General features: G+C 41.6%; 1 protein-coding gene across 9 annotated transcripts in view; it reads right to left on the bottom strand.

The window, feature by feature from the left end:
- Positions 1-404: 404 nt before the first annotated feature.
- PLEK (pleckstrin) overlaps positions 405-16,964 on the bottom strand; it is a 67,774-nt gene continuing 51,214 nt past the window's right edge. For all 9 annotated transcript variants that reach the window (XM_042796187.1, XM_032993497.2, XM_032993489.2 and 6 more), the window contains 8 exons: positions 14,131-14,286; positions 9,830-10,011; positions 8,477-8,568; positions 7,564-7,748; positions 5,782-5,886; positions 3,994-4,077; positions 2,738-2,807; positions 405-1,857 (listed from right to left, as the gene is read on the bottom strand). In XM_042796187.1, coding sequence (XP_042652121.1) covers positions 1,718-1,857; positions 2,738-2,807; positions 3,994-4,077; positions 5,782-5,886; positions 7,564-7,748; positions 8,477-8,568; positions 9,830-10,011; positions 14,131-14,286 — 1,014 coding nt within the window. In that variant the 3' untranslated portion in view covers positions 405-1,717. The remainder of the gene's footprint in view (positions 1,858-2,737; positions 2,808-3,993; positions 4,078-5,781; positions 5,887-7,563; positions 7,749-8,476; positions 8,569-9,829; positions 10,012-14,130; positions 14,287-16,964) is intronic.

The raw sequence follows: 16,964 nt of genomic DNA, 5'->3' as shown, positions 1-16,964 counted from the left end.
CCCTCCTCTGCTAAGTTGAGCAAGTTTGTTGTTTGGCTGTGTGGGGCTTTTTTCTGTGCCAGAGGGCATTTTTGGGTTAGTGAGCTGTGAAAGCAAAAATAAGCAGCAACCACAAAGCAATTATCAAGGAAGCAGCCTGAGCAAACAGCGTATCTTTTTGCCATGAGTCTTCCTTCCTCAGAATGACAGACCAGGCTTCAGCGAACCTGTCAGCTTGCGTGAGATACAGAAAATGCCTGCCACAACCCAGTTTCCTCTGGATGTCTTAAATGGACATGAGGACGAGGTCTCTGCCAGTCTGCTGCCCCTGCAGGGCTGTGTTTTCTTTGTGGTAAGCACTACTAAGGCAAAGGACCTCCAGGCTCATTAGCTCAGATACAGGTATAATTAAGCAAAATCGAAGAGAAGCTTTAACTCCAGGTTTATTTTTAGACTGAAGAGATCTGAATAAGAATTTTTAAGGATGAGGCACCTTATTAGATCTGTGAACAGAATTTTTAAAGTTCTTAAGTTTATTTACAGTCAGAAACATCAGTCTTCAACAGGAACAGTCTACACACAGAATCTGACATTAACTTTCAACTCCTGCTTCATGTTTAGGACTTAGAAGTTTGATACATACAGTCAGACAAAAATATAAGGATTGATCAGGTACACTGACCCTGTCAAATAATAATGCTTATTTCAATTACAGCAAGCATAAAGTTTCTCTTATATTACTAAGGCACAGAACTAAGTACTGAGCATGTTGCTGGAGGTTAAAAAAAAAAAAGGAAAACTTAAAGAAAATAATTTCAATCAGTAGTTCAAGTAACCAACCCATGAATCCTTTTTCTTCTCCTGCAAGATTCTGAATTCAAATACAAGTCAAATACAGCAGTACATGACACCCTAGCAACTGCTTTGAAGACCTAAGTGAAGGGGAACAGTGGTCCTAGAGCAGATTCTTGTGGAGAAATTTAGCAAAGGTCAAAATTAGGTGATAAAGAAGTTGAACTGAGAATGCTTCAAGTTTCAAATGTTGTGGGAAGAGACTTCCTGCATGGAAGCTCATACCTCTCTCATTGAGTTGTACTTGCTCTCCACATGATGTTTCTATAGTTGTCTGCATTCTTCCCTTCCTTAACACTGGAGGATTATAAAGGAGTGGATTAGGTTTCCAAGTGAGTTGATTTCTTTCCTTAAATCCATGGCATTACTTGCAAAGGTGAACAAGGCAGTAGAAAGATCACTGGCTGGTAAAGATGAAAGTGTAAAGTTTGTCTTGGGAAGACTTTGAAATACCTGAAGATAGTGAACCACAACACAGGCTGAATGGTAGGTGACTAGTTCAGTTCCTCACTTATAGTCAGTGACATGACTCTGTCCTCTGTTAATGGTGAATTCTCATTATCAGCTGTGGCAGAAGGGAAAGGTATAAGGTACAACCTTCCCAAGGTAGACTGATTACTCTAAGAGACACGCAGTAATATGGTACGTTCTATGCTATAATTTAGTATAGTATTTAGTAAAATACTACCGTAACACAAGTGGAAAATATGTTAGTTTGTTAGTTCCCACTGTAGAATTGAAACTTATTGCCCACCCTCATCCCTACCCAACAAGCCTTAGGACACCTTTCTGGGTGATATTGTTTTCTCTCAGTGAAATGCTAAAATTCCTGGTTTGTTTTGAGTAACAAATTTTAGTTGTCTATCTTCTCACTGGCAGATCATCTTCATTTTCCAGTCCTAGCAACTGCCTGGATTGCTCTGATCCACTCTGTACGCTCTGTGGATGAGGCTGCTTGCAAGTAATAGTGGATTTCATTTGCTGTGATGATTTCAAAGAGGATGTTGTCAACATCATACTTCTTGGCTACAGGGAAGAAATAAGGAAGTCAGCTATGAGAGAATAAAGTCTTGTATTGACAATGTTTCTTCCCTTACACACTGTAAGGGGATTTCGTTCCTTTCTACAGCTGTGCCTGATCAGGCCTTCGCAAACAGCTTACAAGATTGGGTCCATGACATAGGTCTCTCTTGGAGAAAAAATCCATGAATTCCGCACATTTCACCTTCAAGAATCTCTGGTTAATTAATCTCTAATCATGGAAGGATCTGTAATCCTGCAGACAGGTCATATTTCACAAACCCTTCCATGTCTTGCCAGCTATAAAAACAAACACTTAAGCTCACATCATGTCTAGAATCTCCAGTTCTTTTCATGTCTGCTCGCACAGCCTACACAGGTGCTGAGATGCCAACAGACTTTCTTGCTGGGTATGACAGTCTGCCTCTCCCATGGAGAGGAGAATGCATGGAATGAGTGTTTCTTGTTCCTTGCATAACCATTGCTGTTCCCACAACTACTAGTTTTGGGAAGGAACAGAATGTAAACAGTTATAATTTGGTGGCATAACCATTTCTGATGTAAAGCTTCCATCCCAAATTCATCAGCTAAAAAGAGCAAACTCGGCTTATTTTGTCGAAGGCCAGTTATTCTAACATAGGGATGGCATCATCCTTTTGACAAGTCTTCTCTAAACAACCAACAAAACACAAGATTCCCTATTTCTACCTTTACCACAGTATCCTTCCCCAGTAATTAAGACACCAATAGAGAGACTAGTTACTAGAAGAATTACTGAATCATTGCACATAGATTGCTTTTAAGCAAAAACTACTTGTGATTTCAGGCAGATTGAAAGATTGTACCAAAAAACTTATTACACAGCTCATTCAATATGGTTCCTTACAGTCTGGCATATCTTCCACTGCTGTCACCACGCAGCCTCTCAAGTGAATTGCTCCTAGTGGTTCTTCTCCCTGGTGAGGACATGAAATCAAAATGAAATGCAACACTTATGAAACTGTTCACATGTTAATATCTGGATACAACCCCAGAATGGAAACAAAAACATTTGCTGACTTCGTACATCACTTGGGAAACCAGGGGATTCTCAGTCTGTGTGTGACATGGAGAGTGTGGGGCCATGGGTGGTGGGTGGAAGACCTGCAAATAAATAGGAAATCTCTTCTGGGATTTGGAATTCAGGATCTGCAGAGTATTTAGTAAGTCCTGAACAAAGGTACAAGTTGGCCTTGTGCCAACTATAACTTTTCTTTTCATGTCACAGTGAATAGAAAAAAAGATTAGATAGAAAAAGAGTAGATCTTAGAAGTAGTCTTACCAAGCCACAGGAACAGCTCTACCCTTATTTACAGTATGGCCTCTTGTGCACTTCAGGACTGTGATAGTCAAAGAATGGGTGAAGATGCATTTTTGTTGGTGTAAGTTTCAAAGAAGCAGTCCCTAATAAGCTGACACACCTCAGCCCTTTGGGAGGGGAAGCTGGGAGTGGGAAAGGCAAACTGGGAATAGGGAGGCCAGAAACTCCTCGGTGTTGATTCTTCAGTGTGTTTATGCTGCCTTTGCCAAGGGAGACAGGCATGGCATAAAGCATCTGTAACCCACAACAGCACTGTTCCTGCAGCAATGCAGGATGAAATAAAACCTGTGGGCTGAAACTACCTGAATGCCAGCTTTTGTGGGGCAGGTTTTGCCCATGGCAATGCCCCTTCCTCTCTTAGGGCAAGGTTTGGCCCATTAGAATTACACGAGAAATGGAACACCATGTCTCAGCCTGACACAGAAAATACCTCAATTATAAACAGCAAAATGGCTGTATTGTGGTCATTTGCACTTATGACCTTGTTCATTTTAATCAAGGGAGAGCACACATTCATTCTAATTAATCACAAATAAGAGGTGAGAGCAGAGTTTGGTGTTACTTGTTCCCAGGTCTAGGTGGCTCTTGCCACCTTGACTTGGCATCCCCAGAAACCAGCCTTCACTCTGCTTTTCCAGAGGATGGCTAGGCCATGTGAACGCAAACAGCCCCACTGTCCTGCTTGGTCTTCCCTATACACATTCCCATGCAAATACTCCATTCAGATATTTCTCCAAGGGGTTGGTTTTAAAACAAATGAAAATAAACAAAATGTCTCTTACTCCAGCAGGATCATAGTAGTGAAGATATGCAGGGTCCTCTCTTAAAACAAACTTTCTCACTTTCCAGTTCTTCCTCCGATGTCCCTAGGAAAATTCAAAACCAGGAATGTCGTGAACTGTTTTGCCTGCAAGTGCATACAGTCGGCTTACCCACACATGAGGGAACAGGCAAATACAAAAGGGAAAAAGCTGAATATTTTGGACAGGAAATATTCACTGGACTAGGACTTGAACCTAGCTTTTCTGCCTCCCACTGTTTTACACAACAACTGGGCTATCACACTGGTTTCTCTTTTTATTTTTTATACAAAGCACAACAGCTTCAACATGGAAGATTCCCCTAAACACATCTCATAGTCTGGTAGTTATGATATTCACATGAGGTCTGTTAGAACCAGGTTTAAATGCTTGTCAGAAAACATGGCTGCAAAATGTCTTGCAGGAAGGTACCTTGAACTATTGGCAAGAATGAGCTGAAGGTCATTCTATCCCTGCAAAGATGACAAGAAGCAACAACAACAAAAAGGCTTATCTGGATTAAGCACCTGGAGAGGGTTCATGGTTGAGAAGCTCAAGCAGAAATAACACCACCTTCCAATATGGATGTAGATGCCTCACTGCCTGTTTTCAAGACTGAAATGATGGGTGGGAAAAAATCTACATCTGCTGAAAGTATTCTCAGCAGAAGCAGTGACACCTCCAAGCAATGATCCACAACTCACTGAAGATGACCAAATCCAGACTAATACTGGTAGAAGACTGTCACGAATCACTTCCTCTCAGCATTTCAAAATATTTGTTTCTCAATTAGCTACGCTGTTTGCAAGAAAGCTCTTACTAACTAGGCAGACGTGAATGTGACAGGGTAAAAGTTAGCAGGAAGATGTGCATCTGATTTCTTCCATTGCTTCTGAGTAATCTGACTGAGCAAGAGAAATACAAGTGAGCACCACCAAAATTTCTTAAGTTCCCAAGGAGTATTTTAACAGTGGAGGCTCAGACTTGATATTAGGAAACATTTCTTTACAGAGAGGGTGGTCAAACACTGGAACAGGCTTCCCAAAGAGGTGGTCGATGCCCCATGTCTGTCAGTGTTTAAGAGGCATTCAGACAATGCCTTTGATAATATGGTTTAGCTTTTGGTCAGCCCTAAAGTGGTCAGACAGTTGGACTAATTGCAGGTCCCTTCCAACTGAACTATTCTATTTATTGAAGAATCCTGGTCTTGCCTTTCAGTTTGCTATTATCTGCTTGCAGTGGCCTCAGAAAGTAAGGATCTTACCATGACAATCACCCTATTGTTTAAAGTTTTGTGGGAAAGGAAGGTATACCATTATCTTCCATCTTACAGATGGGACAGGATCAAACATTAGTAAGCGAAAAGACTCCTTTGCTCAGGTATGATGAAAAAGCCTGTGAAAACTGGCAACTAAATCCAGTTGCATGGCCAGAGGGACACTGGATTGGGAGCCATTATACCTGAGTTCAGTTTTGCATTGTACCAATGACTTGTCACATCTCCTGCTTTAGCACTCTTTCCTAATTAAAACTATAAACTGTCTTATTTCATGGTAAGAGCAATAAACCTTGCAATGTTGGGCAAAATCCCTTCTGCCATGCTACAGCAGGTGTTCTTTGTGCAAGGCAAGAGGGACAGAGATGAAACCTGTCTAGTGTGAAGATGGCATAGGCTAGTTTCTCTCTTCTCTAAAGCTTTTTGGTGTAAGAGTAGTCTTGTATCCATGCAACAACATCCCAGTGACGGGATGGAACATGTGCAATACTGACCTGTTTCAGCAAACATCCTTGTTTGACTACTATGCCTCTGAATTCTTCTTTCAGGACCACATCATCATCACTAGAATTTCCCTCGCAGAAAAACCCACTGTCTGGCTGTATGACCACAAGAGAAAATTCAGAAGTTACACAGCTGCTGCATGTTTATGTACATGTACAAATCTGGCTTCTCTTTGGCTTCCCTCCGCCCTGTTTTTTGCCACCCCAAAAATCAACCATTTCATTGGAAAAATCTCCCAGTGAAGTTGAGAAACACTCCCAGCCACCATGGAAGCCTTTCAGTGTGAGGTAGGACTACACCAATGGGTCTCAGGGCACGTGAAGAGAGCTGGAGTATCTGTATATATCTCAATGCCTCCATTCTCCATGATTCTTGGTGTCACATTTCCTCTGTGATGGATGGGCTACCTCAATCCCATGATGTCACAGATTTTTAAATGCACAGACAGCAGTTCATATGAAACAATGCCAGCACAGCCAATACACTCCAGGCTGGCCATCCCTGCACCCAACACACCCTTCCTCTTCCTCCATCCATCACAACCATCTAGAATTTGGGAAGATGAAATGCTCCATTTAGGCTGTCTTCTCCAACAACAAGAACTCCCCCTAGTTTCTAAAGTTTGCAGTTTTCTGTAGCTGTGATGCTGTGATGCGTGCACTGAGTGCAGGCTGTCTCAGGATCCAGGCATCACATCCATTCCATACCAGATAAATTGTGATGCTACTTACCAAAACCTTACACTCTTCCAATGATGTAAATGTAAGTTACCATTTGTATGGCTTAGAGTAAACATCTCTGCTGCCTACTTGTATGACAACAAGTCAGACATGGACCTGCTGTGGCCTCCTCACACCACATTGGTATTAAATCAAACTAGAAATAAGCTGAAAGCAAGCACAGCACACACAGGCTGCTAGAAGAAGTGTCCTGGGTAGCCAAGGACTGTGATGGCTGGCTGCCTTCATCAGCAGTGTCTCTGCTTCCATTGCTGCACAGGTAAAGTCTTTCTACTAGGGACACGTTCTAGGAAAACAAACGAAGTAACAGGAGACCCATTTTGCTGAAGTTGAGTGATTCTATGTTGTAAATAGAATTGTAATATTCAAGCATTTTACTTGACAGAAGGCATACTCTTTTGTTAGTATAAGTTCGTAAGGCAAACATCTTTAAAACAGTATTTGACTGTAAATGTGATATTGCAAGTTCTTCAAATCAATCTACAGAATATCGAGCAATAAATTGAAAAGGTTGTGTAAGCTACCCAGGAGAGGTGTTACTGGCAGATAATAAAAACTTTTCCTTCTCCACTCATAGGCAAGCTCTGTGTGTGTGCACAGACACACTGAGTCAGCTTTGATGGCTCTTCACAAAAATGGGTTTGTAGCTTGTGCCACTCTTGAGAAGCCCCATGATAATGAATTACTCTCTTCCCTTCCACTGAATCATCAGGGGAACTGATGGCTAAATTCTGGTCACTGGTGAAATTACCAGGAACAAAGTCTAAGCTAAAAATAACTCATCTTGATCTCAGCACTCTGTTCACACTTAGAAGGGTTCCAGAAAAAAAAAAAAAAAAAAAAAAGTCTTGCTTACAAATATTAAAATGAGCTAGTTCATTCTGACTGTCATGTAGAGAAAGACAATTCACAAGGATCTCTCCATTTTTGTACAACTTTTTTTCCAGGATTTAAGAAACCCAACAAGAAGTCTGAGAAAACCAGAGCATCAGCAAGTCTGGGACAATTAAAAAAACAGAAAACAACACTCACAAAGTAATAGTAGGCATCGCTGAGATCTAAGAAGGGGGTGTCTGACAGTCCCTCAGCAGCAGCCTTGGATGTATCCCCTGCAGGGTGTAGGTAGCCTTCACTCAAGAGGGAAGAGGCAAGCATGACACCTTCTTTGCGATTTCGGATGGATTTGCTAGACACCAGCCAGTCAATCACAGAAGTGCCTGGTTACAAAGGAACAAACTATATCAGCCACAAACCAAGACAGACATGAAGAAGCCTAAAAACAGGCAACAAGCCTACTCCATCTCTTCATCAATCTTCTGAAACATGTTCTTAGTGACAATGCAGGCAGCTAATCTGAAAAAATGCCTCATCCAGTGAGGTACAGCCGATCTGACTGATGGCAGGGGCCAGTACAACTCTTGAACACTGTCCTTGAGGGAGGAGAGAGCTGGGAGGGGCTGCAGGGCTGAGCTGGGAAGCCTAAGGGACAGGAACTGGGGAAGTATGAAGGACAGACAAGCCTGGAGAAGGCAGTCTTCCAGGCTGCTACGTTACTGACACAGTGCTGTCGAAACAGCGTGACTTTTGACTCTAGCACCCACAGATTTGACTTGGAGCAGGACAGGAGTTACAATGTCACACAGTTTGTTGATGAAAAATTCAGAAAGGAATAATTCTTCTGGAGTCAAGTGTATCATGCAACTTTCTACAAAGATCTAATTCAATCTTTCTGGCACTTGTTATATTTCTTCCTCCTCTCTTGCTTACCGTGGCCATAACTGAACACTTTTTCAAGCACCTCCTGTGTTGGTCAAGAAAACATCTGCCAGGTTTTCTTCTCAAACTTCTCTGGGCTCTACAGAGCTTAGAGCTGTTTTATCTATCTTTAGCCTCTTGGCCCTGCACTTCCTTTGTTGTATGGAAAAGAGGAACAAGAGCTCCTTACCTGTAAAGCAGTGATTGAACACTTTTTTATCTTTTTCCAGCTTCAACTCCTTTATTCCCTTTTCAGGATCTTTCATTGAGAGGTACAAAGCACTGTGCATACACAGAACCACAGATACTGTTAGCAAGTAAAATGCTTTAGCCAGTTCCTACAATAATATCATTGTCGTTCATGGGGTCTTCATGTTTTGCTGGCATATTGCCCTCTGCAGAGCTACAGCATGGCTTAGTTTAATCTCTTGAAAAATTTACATTGCAAAGCCTGGAGGCCTCACTACATCACTGTCACAGCTGCAGGAGCAGATGGGGGGGGAGTGCACAAACAGCTCAGCACACCTCCCATATTTTGAGAATGGAACAACTTGTGGTGACTGTAGTGTGAACAAAGGATTACCAGCTGCTAAGGCACCTTCACAGGGCCCCACACCCTCTGTGCCAACAGAGGAGCTCACTGCTTTGCGCTGTATTCCCCCAAAGGTCTTTGGCTGAGCAGAAAAACTGCCACTGTGACATTTCCAAAGCCTGTATGCTCTCAGATGCCCTAAGTAATCTCAGTGAACCCTGATGTGACTTCCTTCCTCTCACCCACTTTTCATTTGCTCAGAACTCTAATTCTTTGGAGCTCTGTAACGACACCAAGGACACATGTCACAGGCTAAGTTCTTTGACCTATTAGTCAGGGTGATCCTCTACTGAAGCGTGTGAAGTCAGATTTAATTGGATCTTGGCCCTGTGCACTTTTACTGTCTTGTAAGGAGCACTGCAGGCTCATTTGTATCTTGGTATTTACTACCTAAAGGCAAAAAAATAAGCTGTCCTTAATTTTTTAAAGTACTGACAAACAGACAGCTTCCTCTGTGTGCCCTTTATCTCTTCTTCCTTTGCCAGTTCCAAGTTCTGTGGCAGGCATCAGTCTCCCCTCACCATCCAAAAACTAGGCTAACTTCAGTGTTTCTCTGGAGAACAAACAAAAGGTTTAAAATGTTTTTGCAATACATTATATACTATATAAAAATGCCTCCCTTGGAAGAATTACAATTTGGCTGGGATCTCCTTCTGCACTGCAGTTTGCTCAGAAACCTCCTCCTCAGCAAAATCCTTTGTGAAATAAGCATGTTTTGGTAAAAGATAATGTATTATAATGATCTTCCCAGTTCTGATTGCTAGCTTATTTCTGCCACACTGAAACTGCTGTACATGCTGAAACTGTTAGTCATGCAGAAAGGACTCTGAGTGAAACCAGAGAGAGGATTCATGGACAGACACGCTCACAGCTCTTCTAGACCGAGGTTACATATCTAGCACACTGCCTGTGGGCAGAAGTCAATGGGGGAGCAGAGCTATGAGAACAAACCTCAGGTTGATTGTTTCAGGTAGTCTGATAGACTTTCTTGTGGATTTTCTGGCAAACCTTTGGCCTCCCTCTATGCAATGAATTGCTTTCTTGATATCCCGTACCCAGGCATCTCTCTCCTCCAGGTAGGCAGCTTGAAAAAAGTGGTCCTGCTGCTTGGATGCAGTGAGCTTGAAAACAAACTGGAATGACAAATGATGTTTTTTTTTAAAAAGTTACTTTGCTGTAGCCAGTTGGGCACAATTAACCTAGTACCACCATGACATACAGCCTACCTGTGCCTAAGGGACTATTAAAAGTGCCTTAGAGCCACAGCTAAATTATAAAGCTCTGAAGAAGAACATATACAAGCAGTGCAAGCAACTGTCTCCTTATTTCCCTGTGAGGGATCCTGATGTCATCAGTACAGCCAAGGTGAGTGGCACTGATATAGTTGCCAATCTTAACTTTTGCTGGGAAGTTGAACACAGCTGAAAGGCTGAAGTGCCCAGCCTCTGCAGGCTTACAGTGGGTATAAATGTGTCTGAATGTTTATAGAGATGTGGTCAGTCTAAAGGAGGAAAAAAACCCGACATCATGTTGCTGAGCTACTGATTCACAAGGGGAAGAAAGGTCACAGTCACAGAGTAGAGTAGCTGAACACATTTGCAGCCTAGCAAACCTTTAAGGGCTTGGTAGAGAAATGGTACATCCAATCCCTGGCTACACCTTATGATTGCTGCTTATCTTAATATACTAGCAGCAATGGAAAGACTGTATTTCCCAAAAATGAGAGAAGATCCTTTCAAGGTAGTTCTAAACAGAAAAAAAAATAACATCAACCTGAAAAAAAACCAAACCAAACCAAAACAAAAAAACACAAAGCACAAGTATAGCAGAATTAACATCACAGTAAGCATTGATCAAACTTCAGATCAAGAAGACCAAACAGTGGCAAATGCCTTTTGAAAATCTCAACACATGCAGTTGCAGCATCTTCTGAACAGGCTATTTCTCTGTTTAACAAACCCAAGATTGTTTCCTTTACTCTCGGTACCTGCTTTTTGCAACTGATTTAGTAAACAAAGTGTGTCGGTGATTTGCCCTGAGGTTTCAAGTCCTGATGCAGATACACAAGCTGATTCAAAAAGCGGAAACCTAACTAGATGAATATAAATGTCTGCTCATGGCTCAATAGTCCCTGTCCCAAACTGGTCCAAGTAAATGAGACTGGACTTCAAACTGACCTAATGAGAATTATCCCACTTTTTATCCTACAGAACTCCTGTCCTAAAAATATACTTCCATTTCTAGCCAGATGAAGTAAATGTATGCAAACCACTAAGAACCAGAATACTTCCCGTGAGAGGAAGAACTGCATATCTTGGCAGGATGGAATGCAGAGGCATTGGATTCAGCAGTATAGTAAAGCTGTAAAATGTTAGATACAAAAATCAACATACTACATTTTCAAGGAATACATGTAGAAATTTAGGTTTCATCATACTGGGCAGTAACTACTTGTAAGAACAATCCCAGTAATGGCGTTGCTTATATGAACGAGCATGTTGCAGTTTTGATTGTCTGAACAGTGCAAATTTTAAGAGAAAATATGTCTCCAGGGCTATTGTCTATGGACTTGCAGAACGATCTCACCAACACATCAAGTAGGATTTGCTCCAACACCTGCTGTAGTTGTTTGGATTGCTTCCACTGACTTCAGCAAACTCCACATCAGATCTTACTTATGAAAAAGTGTTTTATGTGCCTCAACCCCCAGGTCTGAGATCTTTCCTTTTTTCTCTGTTCTCCCTCAGAAAAGGCCCCATCAACTAAAATGAAACATAATGTAAAACTCATTATGTAAAATGAAGCATAATGTAAAACTCATTTCAGTCAAAGGAACGATCATCACCCTTCACTACAGACGAAATGCACCTTCTGCAAACTAGTACATCCTCAGGCAACCCTCTGGGCAGGTGAGGATCTTACTCACTCTGCCTTTGGCAGATATTGGATACTTCAGACCTCTCTGCCTATTTTGTAAAATGCATATACACTGGTGAATTATCTTTTCGTTATGGTTACATATGTTGCTGTTACTGACATTTCCAAGCAACTATTATAGACCAATACTGATGTCAGTGCCTCTGCGGGAATTAAAAAACAAAACAAAACCCTCCATGAAACTGTTTGGAATGCTCTGTGAGAACTTAATTTCTACCATAATACTGTAGGATCTGTAATACTCCTGAACATAGTACCCTTCTCCCATGCATTATACCTCATATATAGAGTAAGGAATGCTGTGCTGAGACTTGTTAATTAGATGGTGTAGGGACATGGTTTCAAATCAGCAGAATTAGAACCAAATGTGTGCACATATACTTAATTTCTGTTCTTTTATTTGGTTATTTAATGTTCCTGCCCCATTCTCTAGTCCCTAGATGTAATCATGCTTCAACTTTATTATTTATGGTTTGCAAAAGATGTAAAGCCAAGTGCTGCAACAAAGAGCTCCCAGGCAATGCACTGACACCCAGCCATGCTGGAAGAAGCAGGTGGTCAGATCCGAAGCTGCAGGGGTTAAACAGTAAGATTTGCCAATCCATGCCCAAGGGTAACTCAGGCAGGAGCTGTTAGCAATATTAAAGAGTAAATGGGCTTGACCAGCAGTCAGTCTCAAATCCTTCTGAATCAGTTGAACAATCACCCTTGCCAGCTCAGAGATCAAAAAACCTATGATGGCCATGGGGTGGGAATGCATGACCAGGCAATTCTCTTTCCAGGCATGATAATACAGTCTCCTGTGGACAACTCCCAGTACCCAGAGAGAGGGAGGAAGAGGTAGTAGCTCTTGATGATCCTCGTCTGGGTGGGATTTCCAAGGCAGTAGTCCTCTAAAACCTTTCTCTTAAGTTAAAATCCCCTTTTTCTTAACAGATATGAGTCTAAAAAGACTCCGTAAGAATCAAGTTTTGTTGTTTTTTTTTTTTTTTCATAGAAATATGGGGTCTGCACAATGAAGGAAAAAAATAAGAAAAAAAAATAAAAAGAGGTAGAAGAAAGAAAAGAAAGAAGGAAGGAAAAAAGAAAGCCAGCAGGTCCAAACCTGACACCAGGGACCTTTATTCCACTTACCACAAAATCTAAGGACAGGTATAATTCTCCTCACTTTACTCATATGAGAAAGTGAAACTTGTTCTCTCATGCACTCTCTCACACTTTCTTTCTATTTTTCTAATGCTCTCAGAGACTTCTATCTTTAGTCAGGCATCCTTGCGGTAGATTTCCTTAAACTGTAATTGGATAATATTCCAGATTCTGGAGGACCCCTTTGTCAGAGGAATTCCTGGGGGTATAATGCCTGATGAAACTGAGTTGCTGAAATAACAAATGACTGACTAAAGATACGATTCTTTGCTCATACCAGAAATCCTGCTTTACCAACAACTGTTTTTCTGGAACCCTATAACAAAATATGTATGCTTGTACATTTATCTTCTGGTATCTTATTTTCTGTCAAATAAGTCTCTGAATTTGTGAATATGGCAATCTGTGAGTTTCACAGGGAATTGGGACCTCAGTCTGTGCACTTGCTACCTGCGACCATAGAGATCCCAAGTGTGTAGGCAACATTTGAACTACCTTCTCTAAATCAGTTTTGGTTTTTGCTCTCTCTGAGTGTAGATGTGACTCTACTCACTTGCAAAAGCCCTACCAGTAACAATGCAGTGTGTGATTAATACAGATTGCATGAATATGAAGTATATGGGGTCAGGCAGTCACCAAATGGTAATAATAATGTTTGGAATTACAGCTTTACTTGGGCATTTGTGTCACAGCATTTATTTCCTTCCTGTCTCAGCAAGCCAGTTGTTGCTCTTTGACAGTAAGTAAATGCTTCCACTGCTCATAAAATAGCTTCCTAAACTTTTATTTTGTGGCAGCTAGATTTGTATTTAATACAGGAGTTGTGCCATTCAGCTGCTAAGTGTCCTCACAACAATATAATTTAGCTCTGCTCTCTAATAGAGTCTGAGATTTAAAAAAAAGAAAAACAAAAAAACAACACCCAAACAAACAAACAAAAAAACACACACATTTTCTGAATTGCTCCTCTTGAAGTATTCCGAATTTTTCCTGAGCAGTCAAATATTTCAAATACTACACAAATCTAAGCCTGCTTGTGACCTTCTAAGACAAGTGAGGGTTGCCACTAGGATGAGTGTGAAGAATTTGTAACCACCAGGCTTTTGACCCTTCAGTGCCTCCAGAAGTATAACTATACTGTCAGTCATTGTTATAAAAGAAGTACTTACCATTCTTTTGCCAAAATCTTGGCATGGGCTGTGAATAGAGCTTCCTTTTAGTGGGACCATCCCTTTGGGGCTGTTGTCAGCCTTCCGCTTGTAGAATTCAATTCCATCTTCTAAAAGCACAACCCACATCGGCTTCCAGGTATTAAACATGCTGCCCTGCATCAATAAATCACTGTGTATATTATGCTCAATATATCACTATTCACATGATATCCACGGAGAAGATGGCCTTCCAGGGAGTATCTGACTGACACTAAAACAACTATAGTTAGTGTCTCAAGGGGAACATACTACAACTGTGCCCATCTTAATATGCAGTTAAAAAACACTGTTGTTACTCTTCTGTTCACCATTAATTTCCCCTTGTAGTCACCCCAGCCATGAGTTTTTCCAAAATCACATTGCCTGCCCCAGCAGGTGTTCCTTTTCAGTATTATTTCCAACCACTGTCTTCAAGATGACATAGTGGCAATATTATGAATAATCCTCAAAATTTCTGGATGTGAACTGCCATATGAGGGCTGCCTCATTAACTTGGGCATCCTGTGCTCTATTTAGGACTTAACGCTACAATACAGTCAGTCACTGAGGCTTGGCTGTCTGGTAAGAAAACACACATCTTGGAGGATTTCTAGACATATAAGAACAAACTGTAAGAGTAATGAATAGTTTAAGAGCCTGAGGCTGCAGATCTCTAACTGCTGTGGTGAAGAACTGAAGTGCTCCATTTCACCTTTTAAGGCTTTTACTTCCTATTCCTGAAACACAGCTGTTAGATGCAAGAAATACAGAGATAAAGACAGGGCCGGATTTTACATATAGTGAAACATGAAAGCAAAACTTTCAGGGACTCAGAGAGGAACGACCTGTTTCTCTGTGTTGAGCACAATTAACCTCTAGAAGTACTAAGACTGTTGCACTCTAGCTAGATGACCTCTTTGGTCCTGACTGCAACCAGATTCAAAACTGGTCACAATCCCAGATAACCAAGTGACTAACTGCTCATCCAAATGAACATTTAGATATGCTGAATACCAACTCTGAAGAGTTACCAAAGCACAACCAACATTTGTGGGCCCCAAATCAGAGGCCATCCTTTGAAAAGACTAGTTTCCCTTGCTCTTTCTGTTACAAAGAGAGACCTAAATTTATCCTCCTCCTTCTACAACTCCATCCACAGCATCCCTGTCCTCCTCAGACCATGATGGCTGAGCAGAGCGAAAGCTGCAGACAGAAGCAAGGTACCCACCACTGTGCTGTGCAAAATGGCTTGTTTTGGTTTGTTAAACCAGAGAACTGGGCGCAGTCAGTAACATTTGCATTTTGTATTTCTGCAGAAGTGAATGGGACAGAAACACAGTGAAGTGGGGATTTTTATTCCCCAAATTAACCCTTTGTCTGTCACATCCATTTTTTTGCTGCCTGCCCTTCCACAGAAGGCCTTTTGCACTCTGAATCAGACTTTATGTTCAGTTACAGGGTGGGGAGGGAAATGTGTCAGCCAAGATGGTATTAAGAGCAGGACCTGCTTCCAGCCTCTGCAGCCATAACTGAAAGCAGAATGTGCCCCACGGATGAATGCTACCTTCCAAAGGAAAGTCACTGCCCTGGGGGCTCTCTGGAAACCTAGCTAAACAGGGAACTACAAAAAAGAATCTCATCTGGGTACCACATATGGGCTGACTGCTGTTTTCTTTGGATTATTTTTTTTTATTAAGCTGAAAGAATTTACCATTTTTTGAGAGCCCAAATTGACCCACTCATTGATTTTCTGCTAAGAAATCAATTAAGATGATGAGTCAAGACAAGAACTACTGAAATTTCCTTCTGATCGTGGGTTTACCACAGGTTACAATACTTCTGCTCATAAAGAGGCAAGTCCAGTGCTTTCTGAAGACCACTCTGACATGCTCTGCCAATGGAAGCCACCGCAGAGCAGCTTTAGACTGGTAGTCTCACATCCACACCATCAGCAAACCCAGACACGGTCACATTGTTTTCATCTAAAACGTCTCATGAAAAAGAAGCAAGCAGGATGCTAGACTTGATTTTCTTGGACTAAAAATCAAATTGTTACACCTACTCCAAAGACTGCAGATGCAGACAGGTGTTCCTTGAATTGCTCTCTGACATCACTAACCATTTTAAAAATACATACAACTTCCCTTTGGTAGAACAACTTCTTTTTATAACACCTGCAGCACTACAACATTAGAAAATTAGCTGTTTCTTATGCTCAGAAGATGACACGAGGTCCCCAAAATATACAAATAGAGGTTTAAGCTGACCTAAATCAACACTGAAGTCTGAACCCATGTTTACTGGAGGTCACAGTGTCCCAGCTAAAGCACTGACCCCCAAGCACAGCACTGTTCCCCAGCCTAATGTAGATATCTCTGCAAAGAGAGCTGTAGCTGCTTGGATGGCTTCTTTGGGACGTCAAATCCTTGGTTTCACTTTACAGGCATAAAGGAGAGGAGAAGAGTACATAATTAACAGGTAGGGTTAACCAGAAGCATGCTTGTCCTTGCTGGAAGCTCTGATTGTGAAATTCATAGCAGTCTCACTGATGTATCAAACAGCTGGTACTCATCTGATCTGTATCTTCTGCTCCTTTTGCCCTCCATTCCTTTCTCTAGCACCCTGCTTCTCCTCACCACCAGCATAAGCTCACTTCTGTAAGAACCTACAAGGACATTCTTGGAAATGGGCACAATTCCCATTTCCCTGTTGCTATTGCAATAGCACCCAGCAGCAACTTTAGCACTACCTGCACAGAGAGTGTCTGGGGACCCAGCACCTGCAGGAATGCAAGGGACTGACACTGGCACATC

This window comes from Tyto alba, unplaced genomic scaffold (assembly GCF_018691265.1).
Source record: "Tyto alba isolate M040663 unplaced genomic scaffold, T.alba_DEE_v4.0 Super-Scaffold_22, whole genome shotgun sequence".
Classification (NCBI taxonomy): Eukaryota; Metazoa; Chordata; class Aves; order Strigiformes; family Tytonidae; genus Tyto; species Tyto alba.
This window is presented reverse-complemented; position numbering and strand designations above follow the sequence as displayed.